Source organism: Siniperca chuatsi, linkage group LG2 (genome assembly GCF_020085105.1).
Source record: "Siniperca chuatsi isolate FFG_IHB_CAS linkage group LG2, ASM2008510v1, whole genome shotgun sequence".
In the NCBI taxonomy this organism is placed as follows: domain Eukaryota; kingdom Metazoa; phylum Chordata; class Actinopteri; order Centrarchiformes; family Sinipercidae; genus Siniperca; species Siniperca chuatsi.
Window position 1 is genome coordinate 659 of NC_058043.1, and position 14,990 is coordinate 15,648.

The 14,990-nt window shown below is 45.4% G+C and overlaps 1 protein-coding gene across 6 annotated transcripts; it reads left to right on the top strand.

Annotated features, from left to right (window-relative positions):
• The first annotated feature begins 1,974 nt into the window (after positions 1-1,974).
• On the top strand, positions 1,975-13,965 carry khk (ketohexokinase). 6 transcript variants are annotated; one of them, XM_044168804.1, is made up of 9 exons: positions 1,975-2,189; positions 2,867-2,983; positions 3,407-3,541; positions 3,748-3,882; positions 6,522-6,594; positions 6,787-6,933; positions 7,031-7,119; positions 12,528-12,685; positions 13,356-13,965. In XM_044168804.1, the coding sequence occupies exons 1-9, from the start codon at positions 2,089-2,091 to the stop codon at positions 13,457-13,459; spliced, it is 1,059 nt and encodes a 352-aa protein (XP_044024739.1). In that variant the 5' UTR covers positions 1,975-2,088; the 3' UTR covers positions 13,460-13,965. The 6 variants fall into 6 exon arrangements, with proteins under 6 accessions (XP_044024739.1, XP_044024768.1, XP_044024757.1 ...); XM_044168843.1 differs by having other exon boundaries at positions 2,091-2,224; XM_044168813.1 differs by lacking the exon at positions 1,975-2,189 and adding an exon at positions 2,683-2,766.
• Positions 13,966-14,990: the final 1,025 nt, after the last annotated feature.

Genomic DNA, 14,990 nt, shown 5'->3' on the forward strand with positions numbered 1-14,990 from the left:
AGTAAATAATCAAACTAAAAAAATCTACTAAAAATTACAAAAAGACATAATTATATATAAAAAATATATATTCATTGACATATAAGGGGTTAAAAACAAGTGGATAAAACTCAAATTATAAAACACAAGTACAAACTTATAACACAAACCAAAGTTAAAGCAACTTACAAAGGAGGGTATAAATAGAGCGCAGAGCTTTTTTCTTTCATTCTTGCTTAAACATCGAAGAATCAGCATCTTTGCCAGTCTGCAAGCCACTTTATCTTTATTTTTCAGTTGTGCCTTTGCCTAAAGAAGACCCACAGAGGTCGAAATGTTGCGCATAGGCACACTCTATTAAAAAATATATATTATTTAGTTTGTTAAAAAAAAAAATTAAAAATATATAAAAAATAAATATATTTTAAGTTTAAGTTCACAATTTGAAATTTGAGTTAAAATTTGACTTTTGTTTTAGATAATTTCATTTATTTTATTGGGATTAAAAAATAACAACTCCATCGTGAGTTTTGCTCATGATGATGGATGGACCGTGGTGCGCCACGGCTAAAGACGTCGTCGATCCCCTGAACGGGATCGACAAAGACCATTTCAGGGTTAAATCGCAACTGTTTTGATTTTACAGGATATTTATTAAACAGGAAGATTTCAGACATGCCACTAAGGTGTTGTTTTTGGTTTTGACCACTAGGTGGTACTCTAGGTCTTTTCTTAGAAAACCTCTTAAACCATTTCAGGAAACCAGACCCATATTGGTGTCTACTTCCATTTGTCACTACATATTCTCCATCAACAGTGAAACCTGGCAGAGTGGTCAGAAATCATTTTAATAATATGACAAGGGGTACTGAACTATTATAGGACCACAGGATAATCGCAGCTTTCAGGAAAAACAGAAATTTGCAAGCTTACCTGATTTAAGCTAAAGTCAAATCAGTCAAAGCCAAAGGTGAAAAGGAAATTTTCAACAATGTTTTTAAGACACAACTTTATGGGAACCCCAGCATTTCCTGGAACCTGGGTGGAACTCTGTTCAGGCCACAGTAATACAAACTAACCCGAGGTGGAATACGGCTCAAGGAAAGACAGCTGCGAGAATTTGGATATCAAAACTGAGTACTATACATAGTCTAGTTGCGCCCCTACTCTAACGCCTGTCCTTTGGCTGCACAGGGAGAGTCATCGTGCTAGTCTCATTTCCCGAACCCTAACCCAGTCTGGGGGGCTCTGAGTGACACGCGTCGGCCCGTGTCTTGCCTTTGGCTCTCTATTCCAAACGTGTACGTCGTCGGACTGCACAGGGAGCGTCATCGAGATAGACTACTACCCCTAACAGAACCCTTTCATTTATTGGGTTCGGTGGCATACAGCCGGGAGGGCCTTCAGTGACATGCGCCGGCCCGTGCACGGCCTTTAACCTCCATCACCACTACACAATACTATATCAAGACGCGTGGGGAGGTTATCGGGATCCCAAATACTCTAACTCCCTATAAACATCATCTCAAATGTTATCTGCACTTTTACTGCTGATACTTCAACTACAGGCCAAAATGTTTCTGCAAAACAGCAGAAGACTGAGGTCACTTCAGATCGATAAAACTTTATTAAACAGACAGCTGGTCTGTGTTAAAGCTGTTAAACCCTGAGTCAGATGATGATGTCATCTTTAAGATCTAGCAAAACTCTGCAGACACAATGAAGAAGAACCCTGTATTTAATGTTGGAGCTGGAAGTTATCATTTTAACTTCTTTACCTGACAGACGCCAGTTTTCTATTTTACTGGATCAATAACGCCGGTCCAAACTCCAGCACAGCAGGTGGCAGTAATGTAGCTAAATGTTGGTGACAGCCGGCATTAAAAAGAAGGAAGATGATGACAGGAAGTAGTGCATCTTATTGACTCTCAGCTCACAGACCAGTAATGAGCAGCTGCTGTCTGCGAGGCTCTTATTTTATAATCTCAGCTGACAGGAAGTGGTGTATCTTATTGTTGTGACTTGACTCAGTGGAGATAATGAGACCTTTATGTGTCAGAGTCCAGATTGCAGCTGTGTGTGTGTGTGTGTCAGTTTGTGTGGATCAACATGGAGGAACAGAAGAAGAAGAAGATTCTGTGTGTGGGTCTGGTGTGTCTCGACATCATCAACGTGGTTGACAAATACCCAGAAGAAGACACTGACAGCAGGTTAGCACACAGGCTAATGCTAACAGTGACAGCAGGTCAGAGGTGATCAGGTGACATAAAACTGTGTTGGTGTTGATTATCTTCGACTAATGATCAATACAACATTTCTATCACACATGATGTAGTAGTTATTGACTGTCTTCTAACCAAAACGGCCATTTTTACTGATTATGAGAGAACACAAACTACTGACTGTTTAACTGCTTATTTATTTCCTGGTTCTGCTGCAGAACACAGAACTGTTCTGACTGCTGTGTTAATGTTCACCCAGTTATAAAGAACGTTTGGATTTTATTCTGAAGGTGAATCTACGATGTGTGGTATTCGAATGTGAGGGCAGAGATCACACTAAGTGATCATAAAAGTTGCTACATCAGTAAACATACTCCTCTGGGAACAATATGATTTCCCAACATGCACCTCTACAGATGAATGATCTTATTGATCCTCCATATTGACTGTATGAATGAGGAAATGAAATGTGTCTGAAACTGCAGGAGACAGAAGTTTCCATCCAGATTTTCATCTAAACACAGATCTGATGGTTTTGTCTCTTCACTGGAAGCACATGCTTCATGTACGTCATGAGTTTGACTGTTTCTGATTTTGAACATTAATAAATATCATATTGATATGGACTGATGATACAGTGATGTCATCACTCTCCGTACCTGCAGGTGTTTGTCGCAGCGTTGGCAGCGAGGAGGAAACGCTTCAAACTCCTGCACGGTGCTGTCGCTGCTCGGAGCGTCCAGCGCCTTCATGGGCTCACTGTCTGCTGGACCGGTGGCCGAGTGAGTACTGATCAATCATCCATACCTTCATCAGTGCATGAATCAATAGGTTCATTAATACATTCATCCATACCTCATGTACCTTTTTATTAGTAAGAAGAAGACGATGTAATTCTAATAAATGTTTTACACTACATGTTTTACATGTTTATCAATTTAAAGAGGAACAAATTATTTCTTTTAAAACATCATCTCATAGAGTCTTTATTTCGATTGATAACAGGATCAATATGATCATGAAATCCCAAGTCCTCCATTGATGTTTCCTCGACTCCTTTCTGTCTTCTTGTTTCCTCCTCTCCTCGCCTTCGTCCTCCTGTCTTCTGTCCTCAGAGCAACATATAGAGATGTGAGAGAATCAGTTTCCTGTCTGTAGTTTTATTTTGGAGGACAGAGGAGATGTAAACAGTTTCCTGTCTGTAGTTTTATTTTGGAGGATTTTCAGAAGTTCCACATCGATGTGTCTCTGGTGTCTGAGCACGCTCAGTGTGTCCTTCCAGCCTCTATGGTCATCAGCAACATCAGCACAGGAAGCCGCACCATCCTGCACATGAACAGGTGTGAGCAGGTGTGTGTGTGTGTGTGTGTGTCTCACTAACTGCCTCTGTTTCAGGAACATCACCATCATCATCATCATCGTCGTCACGGAGCTGCTCTGTCCCCCTCCTGTTCCACCAATCAGAACACAGTTTCCCATCTGTATGTGGTTTTATTTGGGAGGACAGAGTTGATATGAAGCAGTTTCTTGTCTCTCTCTCTGTCAGTTTCATCATGGCCGACTTCTCACGGTGTGCTGTCGATGTCTCTGCGGTGGTTTGGCAGATAGAAGGTCAAACTCCATGTGCGTGTTGTGTGGTTTGTCCGTCCAGCGGATCTCGAACCGTCATTCTCTCTGACACGTAAGACGACCTGACAACCGGCCCGGCGTCACACAACGTTCACTAAATACCTCTAATGAGACCTTGTTACCGTAAATCAGATAGAAAATCAATAGATCACCAAGATCTCCATATTTACCTTCAAAAACGTATTGAAAAATGAACACGTTTAAGAGAACAGCAGCTGGTTTAGAGCTGAATATACTTTTAAACGACAGGTTTATAGGAAATGATAATTATCTAATTATGTAGTGTCCTGTGTCACAATAAGTTGTGTGATGTGGCTAATGTTAATGTGTTTCTATATTTGAACATGTCAGCTGATAAAATGATAAATATGCTGGTTGGTTCTGTGTTCGTGTTGACCATTCAAAGTAAACTGAGCTGTTTTAATAGATGCTGGGAATACTTTACAGTTTATTTATTGAACCAATAGGAATCAAATTAACCTGCTGCAGTTACTAACTAATCTGATTACATATTGGTAAATTTGACATCAAATAAACTCAATGTTAGAGCTGCTGTTTTTAATCAGTTTGCTCTTTGTTTCCATCAGACTCGACGCCGCAGCAGCGAGTTTCTGCTCATTAGTTAAAGTTGTACATTTTTAAATTATGTTCTGCATCATTGACAAACACAAGAACTTTTCCTTCTCATGTATGTGAACCAAGCGGCAACCTCCGGGCTGAAAGGTAAAGCCAAAAAAAACGGCCACTTGAGGCTCGGAAAGCGAGTCAGTCGCCACAGAGCCAAGTTCACAGCAGAAGTAAACACGTCTTCAGCCTGGTACAAAAAACGGTTTGGTCTCGAAAGCTAATTTCCCCGTTTGTGACAACTGTGAGCGGGTGGATTTCATTTTTATCAACAGATAAAACAAAAGCACCGAGGTGTTTTGTGAACGCTGTTTGACCCGCCTGAAGGAAGCATGAGTACCTGATCTAATCTGATCACGATCCTGGTGTAATGACAGCTTGTCGCTGGATCTACTGCAGAGCGAGGCGTTGAGGTCCTGCACCTGAATGGATCCACCATTCAGATTAAGCAGAAGTCCGTTGACCTTTAGCTTTGTCTGTGTGAAGAGAGGAAGTCACTAAAACTAAAAAAATCCAAACAAGCGGATGTTTTGACGAGATGTTTGTTTACTGAGGAGTGCTGATCAGTTTTATGTGAGTGTGTTTACAGAAAACTGGAAACCTGTTTGTGTGTTTTTATTAAGAGTTTCTCTGCAGGTTTATCAGGTTCTGTTCAGGATGAGATGTGAAAACTGTGCAAAGAGAGAACTTCTGTTATGAATTGGCGCTATATAAATAAAGTTGAATTGAATTGCTCCTGAACTCATTTGATGGAGATTTAAAATCCTCCTGACAGTTTGTTCTATGTTTAAGAGGTTGTTTCTCTCTGAGCTGAAGAGACGATATGTTACACAAATTACAAATTACAGCTCAAAAATATCTTTAGCGTCACTTCCTCTCCTTCACTTCGTTCACTTAAAGATATTTTCAGACGGATGTCACTTGTGTGTTCGGTCCGGAGCCAGAATCAGGAGGTGGTTTGGCTCTGCCCAAAGCTCACTGATTGAACATGTTATAGCTTTTTATCCATGCGGTCTCTATGCTAAGCTAGGCTAACTCGTCAGTTTAGTTTCAGTCAGTTTGAGTTTCGGGTTAATTCATCGTCACTGATTAATTTAATTTCTCTGGTGTTTGATACAACCGCGTTCACACTTATATGATGAAATATGTTCAGTAATCAGTTTTCTGCCGTCCGTGAGGATTGTCCTTCCAAAATCATCAAATTAAATAAACACACCTGTACAGGTGTTACCACCTCAGTCCTCTCAGATACTGAAGAGGATTAAAGACAAAAATAATGTTTTCAATTACTTTATTAATCTCAATAACAATAAAAATGTCTTGTGTAGATACTGAAAGTTTATTTTTTCTGTTGATGATTTTGAAAGTGAACACATCAGTTAAAGTCTGTGAATCGTTTGTATGTAAAGTGAAAAAGTTGGTGACTGTTGGACTTTAAAGAGACGACTCATTTCTAAATGTTCTCTTCTGATCAAACGTTATATTGACGGTCACATTAGAGTCACGTGACTGATGCATGTGTGTTGTGTGACTGACGTGACTGTCGCAGCTGTCACATGACTGTCACATGACTGTCACATGACTACATGTCTGTTGCGTGACTGTGATGTCGGTCACATGACACAGAGATGTGGTACAAACCGATTATTCCAAACTGTCTTCAACTCCATAAAGTCCTGGCAGACACGTGAATCAATCAAGTTTAATTAAAGTTTTAATTCCTGAAATGATTGTTGAAGTTACTGTGTGCAGAAGAAACTCCTCCCCCTCCATGAAACACCCCGAGCAGGTCAAACAGGAAGTTCAGACGTATTTAAATGTACATGTTAAAGGGTCATTCCACTACAGATAACAGTTCACTGGTCCTGGTTAGTCCCCCTTGGCCTGTGGAAAGTCTTATGTGACCTGATGATGTCATAGTGACGTCATCAGGCTGTGAGGTGTAAATGGTCGATAGACATAACTTTGACATGTGATGGTGTGATGAAGGACGGAGGTGTTTCTGGATTCTCCTCCTGTGTCGATATATGAGGAATATTAACTCTGACCTCACTTCCTGTCCGTCAGGAACCTTCCTGATGTCACAGCGGAGGATTTCTCCAAAGCCGACCTCCATCAATTCAAGTGGATTCACTGGGAGGTGAGCGACGCTCCGAGTCCGAGAAACTGACAGCCAGACTTACCTGAGTAGTCCGGCTAAACCAGACTAATCTGACTAAACCAGACTTACCTGAGTAGTCCAGCTAAACCAAAGTCATCTGAATGACTTGAACGTCTAGACTAGACCTAGATTATCTGGAGTTTTACTGTCATGGTTTTTTAACTCCTGCAGGGCCGAAATGCCGAGGAGCAGGTGAAGATGATCCAGCAGGTAGTGATGTATAACAGCACGTTGCCACAGCAACAGAGGATCACCGTCTCCGTAGAGATCGAAAAGACCAGAGAACCGCTGTATCAGCTGTTTCCTCACGGTGATGTGGTACGGGTCTTTAAGAGTACCGTTTTTATGCCGGTGAAGCTTTAACGCGTGTTAACAAAGAAAGCGTAGCGTCTGTCAGCTGATCTCGTGTCTTCAGGTGTTTGTCAGTAAAGACGTCGCTCGCCACTTCGGCTTCCTGTCAGCTGAAGCTGCTCTGAAAGGACTCTACAGTCGGGTCAAACAGGGGTGAGTGGAGGTCAAAGGTCAAAGGCTAACCTGTCTCTGTGTCCTCTGTCTCTCTCCCTGACCTGTCTGTCTCTCTCTGACCCGTCTCTCTGACCTGTCTGTCTGACCTGTCTGTCTCTCTCTGACCCGTCTGTCTCTCAGGTCTGTCTGTCTCTCTCTCTGACCCGTCTGTCTCTCTCTGACCCGTCTGTCTCTCTCTGACCCGTCTGTCTCTCAGGTCTGTCTGTCTCTCTCTCTGACCCGTCTGTCTCTCTCTGACCTGTCTGTCTCTCTCTCTCTGACCGGCCGGCTCTCTCTGACCTGTCTCTCTCTCTCTGACCCGTCTGTCTCTCTCTCTGACCTGTCTCTCTGACCTGTCTGTCTGACCTGTCTGTCTCTCTCTGACCTGTCTCTCTCTCTCTGACCTGTCTGTCTCTCTCTGACCTGTCTGTCTCTCTCTCTCTGACCTGTCTGTCTCTCTCTCTGACCTGTCTCTCTCTCAGGGCTGTCTGTCTCTCTCTCTCTGACCCGTCTGTCTGACCTGTCTCTCTCTCTCTGACCCGTCTGTCTCTCTCTGACCTGTCTCTCTCTCTCTGACCTGTCTCTCTCTCTCTCTCTGACCCATCTGTCTCTCTCTCTCTGACCCGTCTGTCTGACCTGTCTCTCTGACCTGTCTGTCTCTCTCTGACCTGTCTCTCTGACCTGTCTCTCTCTCTCTGACCCGTCTCTCTCTCTGATCCGTCTGTCTCTCTCTGACCTGTCTCTCTCTCTCTGACCTGTCTGTCTCTCCCTCTCTGTCGCTCTCTGAACTGTCTCTCTCGCAGGGCTGTCTGTCTCTCTCTCTGACCCGTCTGTCTCTCTCTGACCTGTCTCTGTCTGACCTGTCTGTCTATCTCTCTCTCTGACCCGTCTGTCTCTCTCTCAGGGCTGTCTGTCTGTCTCTCTGACCTGTCTGTCACTCTCTCTGACCTGTCTCTCTCTCAGGGCTGTCTGTCTCTCTCTGACCTGTCTCTCTCTCTCTGACCTGTCTCTCTGACCGGTCTCTCTCTCAGGGCTGTCTGTCTCTCTCTCTGACCTGTCTCTCTCTCAGGGCTGTCTGTCTCTCTCTGACCTGTCTCTCTCTCTCTGACCTGTCTCTCTCTCTCTGACCTGTCTCTCTCTCAGGGCTGTCTCTCTCTCTCTGACCTGTCTCTCTGACCTGTCTCTCTCTCAGGGCTGTCATTCTCTCTCTGACCTGTCTCTCTCTCAGGACTGTCTGTCTCTCTCTGACCTGTCTCTCTCTCAGGGCTGTCTGTCTCTCTGACCTGTCTCTCTTTCTCTGACCTGTCTCTCTCTCAGGGCTGTCTCTCTCTCAGGGCTGTCTGTCTCTCTCTGACCTGTCTTTCTCTCTCTCTGACCTGTCTCTCTCTGACCTGTCTCTCTCTCAGGGCTGTCTGTCTCTCTGACCTGTCTCTCTTTCTCTGACCTGTCTCTCTCTCAGGGCTGTCTCTCTCTCAGGGCTGTCTGTCTGTCTCTCTGACCTGTCTGTCACTCTCTCTGACCTGTCTGTCTCTCAGGGCTGTCTGTCTCTCTCTGACCTGTCTCTCTCTCTCTGACCCGTCTGTCTCTCTCTGACCTGTCTGTCTCTCTCTGACCTGTCTGTCTCTCTCTGACCTGTCTCTCTGACCGGTCTCTCTCTCAGGGCTGTCTGTCTCTCTCTCTGACCTGTCTCTCTCTCAGGGCTGTCTGTCTCTCTCTGACCTGTCTCTCTCTCTCTGACCTGTCTCTCTCTGACCTGTCTCTCTCTCAGGGCTGTCTCTCTCTCTCTGACCTGTCTCTCTGACCTGTCTCTCTCTCAGGGCTGTCATTCTCTCTCTGACCTCTCTCTCTGACTGTCTGTCTCTCTCTGACCTGTCTCTCTCTCAGGGCTGTCTGTCTCTCTGACCTGTCTCTCTTTCTCTGACCTGTCTCTCTCAGGGCTGTCTCTCTCTCAGGGCTGTCTCTCTCTCAGGGCTGTCTGTCTCTCTCTGACCTGTCTCTCTCTCTCTGACCTGTCTCTCTCTGACCTGTCTCTCTCTCAGGGCTGTCTGTCTCTCTGACCTGTCTCTCTTTCTCTGACCTGTCTCTCTCTCAGGGCTGTCTCTCTCTCAGGGCTGTCTGTCTCTCTCTCTGACCTGTCTGTCTCTCTCTCTGACCTGTCTCTCTCTCTGACCTGTCTGTCTCTCTCTGACCTGTCTCTCTCTCTCTGACCTGTCTGTCTCTCTCTGACCTGTCTGTCTCTCTCTCTGACCTGTCTCTCTCTCTCTCTGACCTGTCTGTCTCTCTCTCTCTGTCTCTGACCTGTCTGTCTCTCTCTCTGACCTGTCTCTCTCTCAGGGCTGTCTGTCTCTCTCTGACCTGTCTCTCTCTCTCTGACCTGTCTCTCTGTCAGGGCTGTCTCTCTCTCTCTGACCTGTCTCTCTGACCTGTCTCTCTCTCTCAGGGCTGTCTGTCTCTCTCTGACCTTTCTCTCTCTCTCTGACCTGTCTCTCTCTTAGGACTGGCTGTCTCTCTCTGACCTGTCTCTCTCTCAGGGCTGTCTGTCTCTCTGACCTGTCTCTCTTTCTCTTACCTGTCTCTCTCTCTGACCTGTCTCTCTCTCAGGGCTGTCTGTCTCTCTCTGACCTGTCTCTCTCTCTTTGACCAGTCTCTCTCTCAGGGCTGTCTGTCTCTCTCTGACCTGTCTCTCTCTCTCTGACCCGTCTGTCTCTCTCTCTGACCTGTCTGTCTGTCTCTCTGACCTGTCTGTCTCTCTCTCTGTCTGTCTCTCTCTCAGGGCTGTCTCTCTCTCAGGGCTGTCTGTCTCTCTCTCTCTCCTCTGGCTGTCTGTCTCTCTCTCTGACCTGTCTCTCTCTCAGGGCTGTCTGTCTCTCTCTGACCTGTCTCTCTCTCTCTGACCCGTCTGTCTCTCTCTGACCTGTCTCTCTCTCTCTGACCCGTCTGTCTCTCTCTGACCTGTCTGTCTGTCTCTCTGACCTGTCTGTCACTCTCTCTGACCTGTCTCTCTCTCAGGGCTGTCTGTCTCTCTCTGACCTGTCTCTCTCTCTCTGACCTGTCTCTCTGACCGGTCTCTCTCTCTCAGGGCTGTCTGTCTCTCTCTCTGACCTGTCTCTCTCTCAGGGCTGTCTGTCTCTCTCTGACCTGTCTCTCTCTCTCTGACCTGTCTCTCTCTCTCTGACCTGTCTCTCTCTCAGGGCTGTCTCTCTCTCTCTGACCTGTCTCTCTGACCTGTCTCTCTCTCAGGGCTGTCATTCTCTCTCTGACCTGTCTCTCTCTCAGGACTGTCTGTCTCTCTCTGACCTGTCTCTCTCTCAGGGCTGTCTGTCTCTCTGACCTGTCTCTCTTTCTCTGACCTGTCTCTCTCTCAGGGCTGTCTCTCTCTCAGGGCTGTCTCTCTCTCAGGGCTGTCTGTCTCTCTCTGACCTGTCTTTCTCTCTCTCTGACCTGTCTCTCTCTGACCTGTCTCTCTCTCAGGGCTGTCTGTCTCTCTGACCTGTCTCTCTTTCTCTGACCTGTCTCTCTCTCAGGGCTGTCTCTCTCTCAGGGCTGTCTGTCTGTCTCTCTGACCTGTCTGTCACTCTCTCTGACCTGTCTGTCTCTCAGGGCTGTCTGTCTCTCTCTGACCTGTCTCTCTCTCTCTCTGACCCGTCTGTCTCTCTCTGACCCGTCTGTCTCTCTCTGACCTGTCTGTCTCTCTCTGACCTGTCTCTCTGACCGGTCTCTCTCTCAGGGCTGTCTGTCTCTCTCTCTGACCTGTCTCTCTCTCAGGGCTGTCTGTCTCTCTCTGACCTGTCTCTCTCTCTCTGACCTGTCTCTCTCTCTCTGACCTGTCTCTCTCTCAGGGCTGTCTCTCTCTCTCTGACCTGTCTCTCTGACCTGTCTCTCTCTCAGGGCTGTCATTCTCTCTCTGACCTGTCTCTCTCTCAGGACTGTCTGTCTCTCTCTGACCTGTCTCTCTCTCAGGGCTGTCTGTCTCTCTGACCTGTCCTCTCTGACCTGTCTCTCTCTCCTGGCTGTCTCTCTCTCAGGGCTGTCTCTCTCTCAGGGCTGTCTGTCTCTCTCTGACCTGTCTTTCTCTCTCTCTGACCTGTCTCTCTCTGACCTGTCTCTCTCTCAGGGCTGTCTGTCTCTCTGACCTGTCTCTCTTTCTCTGACCTGTCTCTCTCTCAGGGCTGTCTCTCTCTCAGGGCTGTCTGTCTGTCTCTCTGACCTGTCTGTCACTCTCTCTGACCTGTCTGTCTCTCAGGGCTGTCTGTCTCTCTCTGACCTGTCTCTCTCTCTCTGACCCGTCTGTCTCTCTCTGACCTGTCTGTCTCTCTCTGACCTGTCTCTCTCTCTCTGACCCGTCTGTCTCTCTCTGACCTGTCTGTCTGTCTCTCTGACCTGTCTGTCTCTCTCTCTGACCTGTCTCTCTCTCAGGGCTGTCTGTCTCTCTCTGACCTGTCTCTCTCTCTCTGACCTGTCTCTCTGTCAGGGCTGTCTCTCTCTCTCTGACCTGTCTCTCTGACCTGTCTCTCTCTCAGGGCTGTCTGTCTCTCTCTGACCTTTCTCTCTCTCTCTGACCTGTCTCTCTCTTAGGACTGGCTGTCTCTCTCTGACCTGTCTCTCTCTCAGGGCTGTCTGTCTCTCTGACCTGTCTCTCTTTCTCTTACCTGTCTCTCTCTCTGACCTGTCTCTCTCTCAGGGCTGTCTGTCTCTCTCTGACCTGTCTCTCTCTCTTTGACCTGTCTCTCTCTCAGGGCTGTCTGTCTCTCTCTGACCTGTCTCTCTCTCTCTGACCCGTCTGTCTCTCTCTGACCTGTCTGTCTGTCTCTCTGACCTGTCTGTCTCTCTCTCTGACCTGTCTCTCTCTCAGGGCTGTCTCTCTCTCAGGGCTGTCTGTCTGTCTCTCTGACCTGTCTGTCACTCTCTCTGACCTGTCTGTCTCTCTCTGGGCTGTCTGTCTCTCTCTGACCTGTCTCTCTCTCTCTGACCCGTCTGTCTCTCTCTGACCTGTCTGTCTGTCTCTCTGACCTGTCTGTCTCTCTCTCTGACCTGTCTCTCTCTCAGGGCTGTCTGTCTCTCTCTGACCTGTCTCTCTCTCTCTGACCTGTCTCTCTGTCAGGGCTGTCTCTCTCTCTCTGACCTGTCTCTCTCTCAGGGCTGTCTGTCTCTCTCTGACCTTTCTCTCTCTCTCTGACCTGTCTCTCTCTTAGGACTGGCTGTCTCTCTCTGACCTGTCTCTCTCTCAGGGCTGTCTGTCTCTCTGACCTGTCTCTCTTTCTCTTACCTGTCTCTCTCTCTGACCTGTCTCTCTCTCAGGGCTGTCTGTCTCTCTCTGACCTGTCTCTCTCTCTTTGACCTGTCTCTCTCTCAGGGCTGTCTCTCTCTCTCTGACCTGTCTCTCTCTCTTTGACCTGTCTCTCTCTCAGGGCTGTCCTGGTATGTGCCTGGGCAGAAAAAGGAGCAGATGCTTTGGGTCCAGACGGTTTGATCGTTCATTCAGACGCTTTTCCTCCTGAAACTCTCGTTGATACTCTCGGAGCCGGAGACACTTTCAACTCCGCCGTCATCTACACACTGTCAAACGGTGAGACATTATACTGTCCAATTGTGAGACTTTAAAAATGTTTTAAGTGATGTGAGGAGTGATCCTGACCACAGGAAACTAAACTTTAAAATGATTTTATCTCTGTAAAGGATTCTGCCCTCCTCCCTTCAAAACTAGCTAATTTGCCAACATATTGAATGTGATTTTAGATATTCAGTGTCAACACATTTAGATTTTTTAAAGATCTGTTTTGGCCCTTTTTACTGTATTAGAGATGCAAACAGGAATTTGTGATGGCAAGAAAGAGAGAGGACAACACACGGAATCAGTTTTTGAAATAATAACATAAGGTATTTGATTTATTGTAAATAATACAGACACTAAATATTATCTGTCTCTGGTTGAAAAGGGCCACTGTCATGACTTTTATTTTAAAAGAAACTTCCGGGTCAAAGTAAACATATTTTGTCCTCAGAATCTCTGCTGAAGTAGTTTCACATTAAATCATCTTTCAAACATCTCTTACACTCTTCATCACTCGTCATCGTTCTGTCTTCACTGCTCTCAGATCAGATTCTGATCGTTTAAATCTGTTCAGATGTCGACCTGCAGACTGAACAGAGATCAGGTTTTTTTTTGTTTTGTGTTTCTTCCATAATATTTCTGTCTGTATTTTACTGAAATAAAGAAATACATTTTCCGCCTGTAGGTGGAAGTTTGCAGGACGCTCTGACCTTTGGCTGCAGAGTTGCCGGCAAGAAATGTGGTTTCCATGGTTACGACGGCATTTCCGGAAAGTTCACAGTTGACTGACCGAAGAGTTAAAAACAGTGACGGATTCAGAGAACTGTCTGTTTCCTCACACTGTAGAAAATGTTGAGTGAAGTTAAAAAGAACTGACACTCAGAAGAAATTTTGATTTCTAAAGACAAAGAAACTGATGATTTCTATTTAAATAATTAGCAGTTTGAGAGGTGAAGCTTCATAAAAAAAACTGACCAATCTGTGTCAGAGCTGCATGTTTCAATTATTAACTGATATATAACTATTTGTTAACTGATAATCAATGATATGTAACTGATAGTTACCTGAGAAATAACTGATAGTTTACTGTTTGATAATTACCTGATATTACTTGATAATTAACAATTAACAAGCTAAATTAACAAAATGAGCATTGATCATGTTAATTAACTGCTAGTTAGCTGCGTGATGCTGTGAGTTTAAATGAAGAACATCTTGTTAGGGTTATTGCTGTAGTTTTTTTACCTGATGAGAATGAAATCCATCAAACTGATCAATAAATGACTGAAATGAAACATGACGATGTTCATCGATTCATTCAATGATCAAAACATTTGTGTTAATGTTCATTAGTTTTAGTCTTTTGACAAAAATGTTTTAGTCAGATTTTGGTATTTTGATTTGTTAGTTTTAGTAACAAAAACTAAAAACATTTTAGTCTCATTTTTGCATTTTGCATTTTTATGTCTTCTGAGAGTTTTGAGGCAGAAAGCGAAGCAAATTTTTTGCACGGCATGATGGAAAGACGCGAATAGACACAAATTGGGCGTGACGAATGGGGTTATTCGCCAGAGTCGAAAATAAAGACTGTTGTGTGTGGAGGACCGGGCGGAGCGGAGGGACAGAGCCGCTGCTCGCCGACAGACAGCTGCTGAGTGCTGGGGAGCTCTGAAGGAGCTTCTGGAGGAATAAACACCCGGAGTCACACCGGATTCTGCTCTGATCCGGAGCCGTTTACCAACGGGAGGAGAGCTCAGAGTTAATTTTTTTACTTTTGGGATTAAAAAAATGGATTTATCTTCACTCTCGCTTCTCAACCTGTCTGCAGCAGCGAGCCACGGAGGTGCCGACCTCCACTGTCGTTGTTGTAGCCATCTGTGGACACCCAGAGCTCTATGAGACAGCTTCATAGACAAAAAGGAGATTGCTTGCAGAAAAGTAAGTGAAGAAGTTGGACTACCTGGTAATTTCTGAAAACTATCGATTGTACTTTACTATGAACCAAGTTGGCATAGCGTAGCCCTGATCGATCTGAACTCCATTCAGAAAACAAGCATTTAAAAAGTTGTTTGCTTGTGGTCTTGTGGACAGACCTGCATGAATTCAGACTTTTTACAAATCAGCATCATGATGTAGTTATTTCAGCAACCTTTTGATCCATTTATTGCAATTAAAACACAGCAATATCGGTTTATTTTGGGGCGAATATTCGCCGGTTGTGTTAACACAAAGCGCTTTGCGTTTGGTGTGAACACAGCATGAAAAGTTCTCAGGTGTTTTAATCAGACAGGTGAGCTGCTGCTGATGTGGACAGATTGAA

Bases quoted from the DNA above. Each gene is read 5' to 3' on its own strand.
- khk (XM_044168804.1), top strand. From the start codon at position 2,089: ATGGAGGAACAGAAGAAGAAGAAGATTCTGTGTGTGGGTCTGGTGTGT. The intron at 6,595-6,786 runs GTGAGCGACGCT...TAACTCCTGCAG, and splicing joins TCAAGTGGATTCACTGGGAG to GGCCGAAATGCCGAGGAGCA. The intron at 6,934-7,030 runs GTACGGGTCTTT...TCGTGTCTTCAG, and splicing joins TGTTTCCTCACGGTGATGTG to GTGTTTGTCAGTAAAGACGT.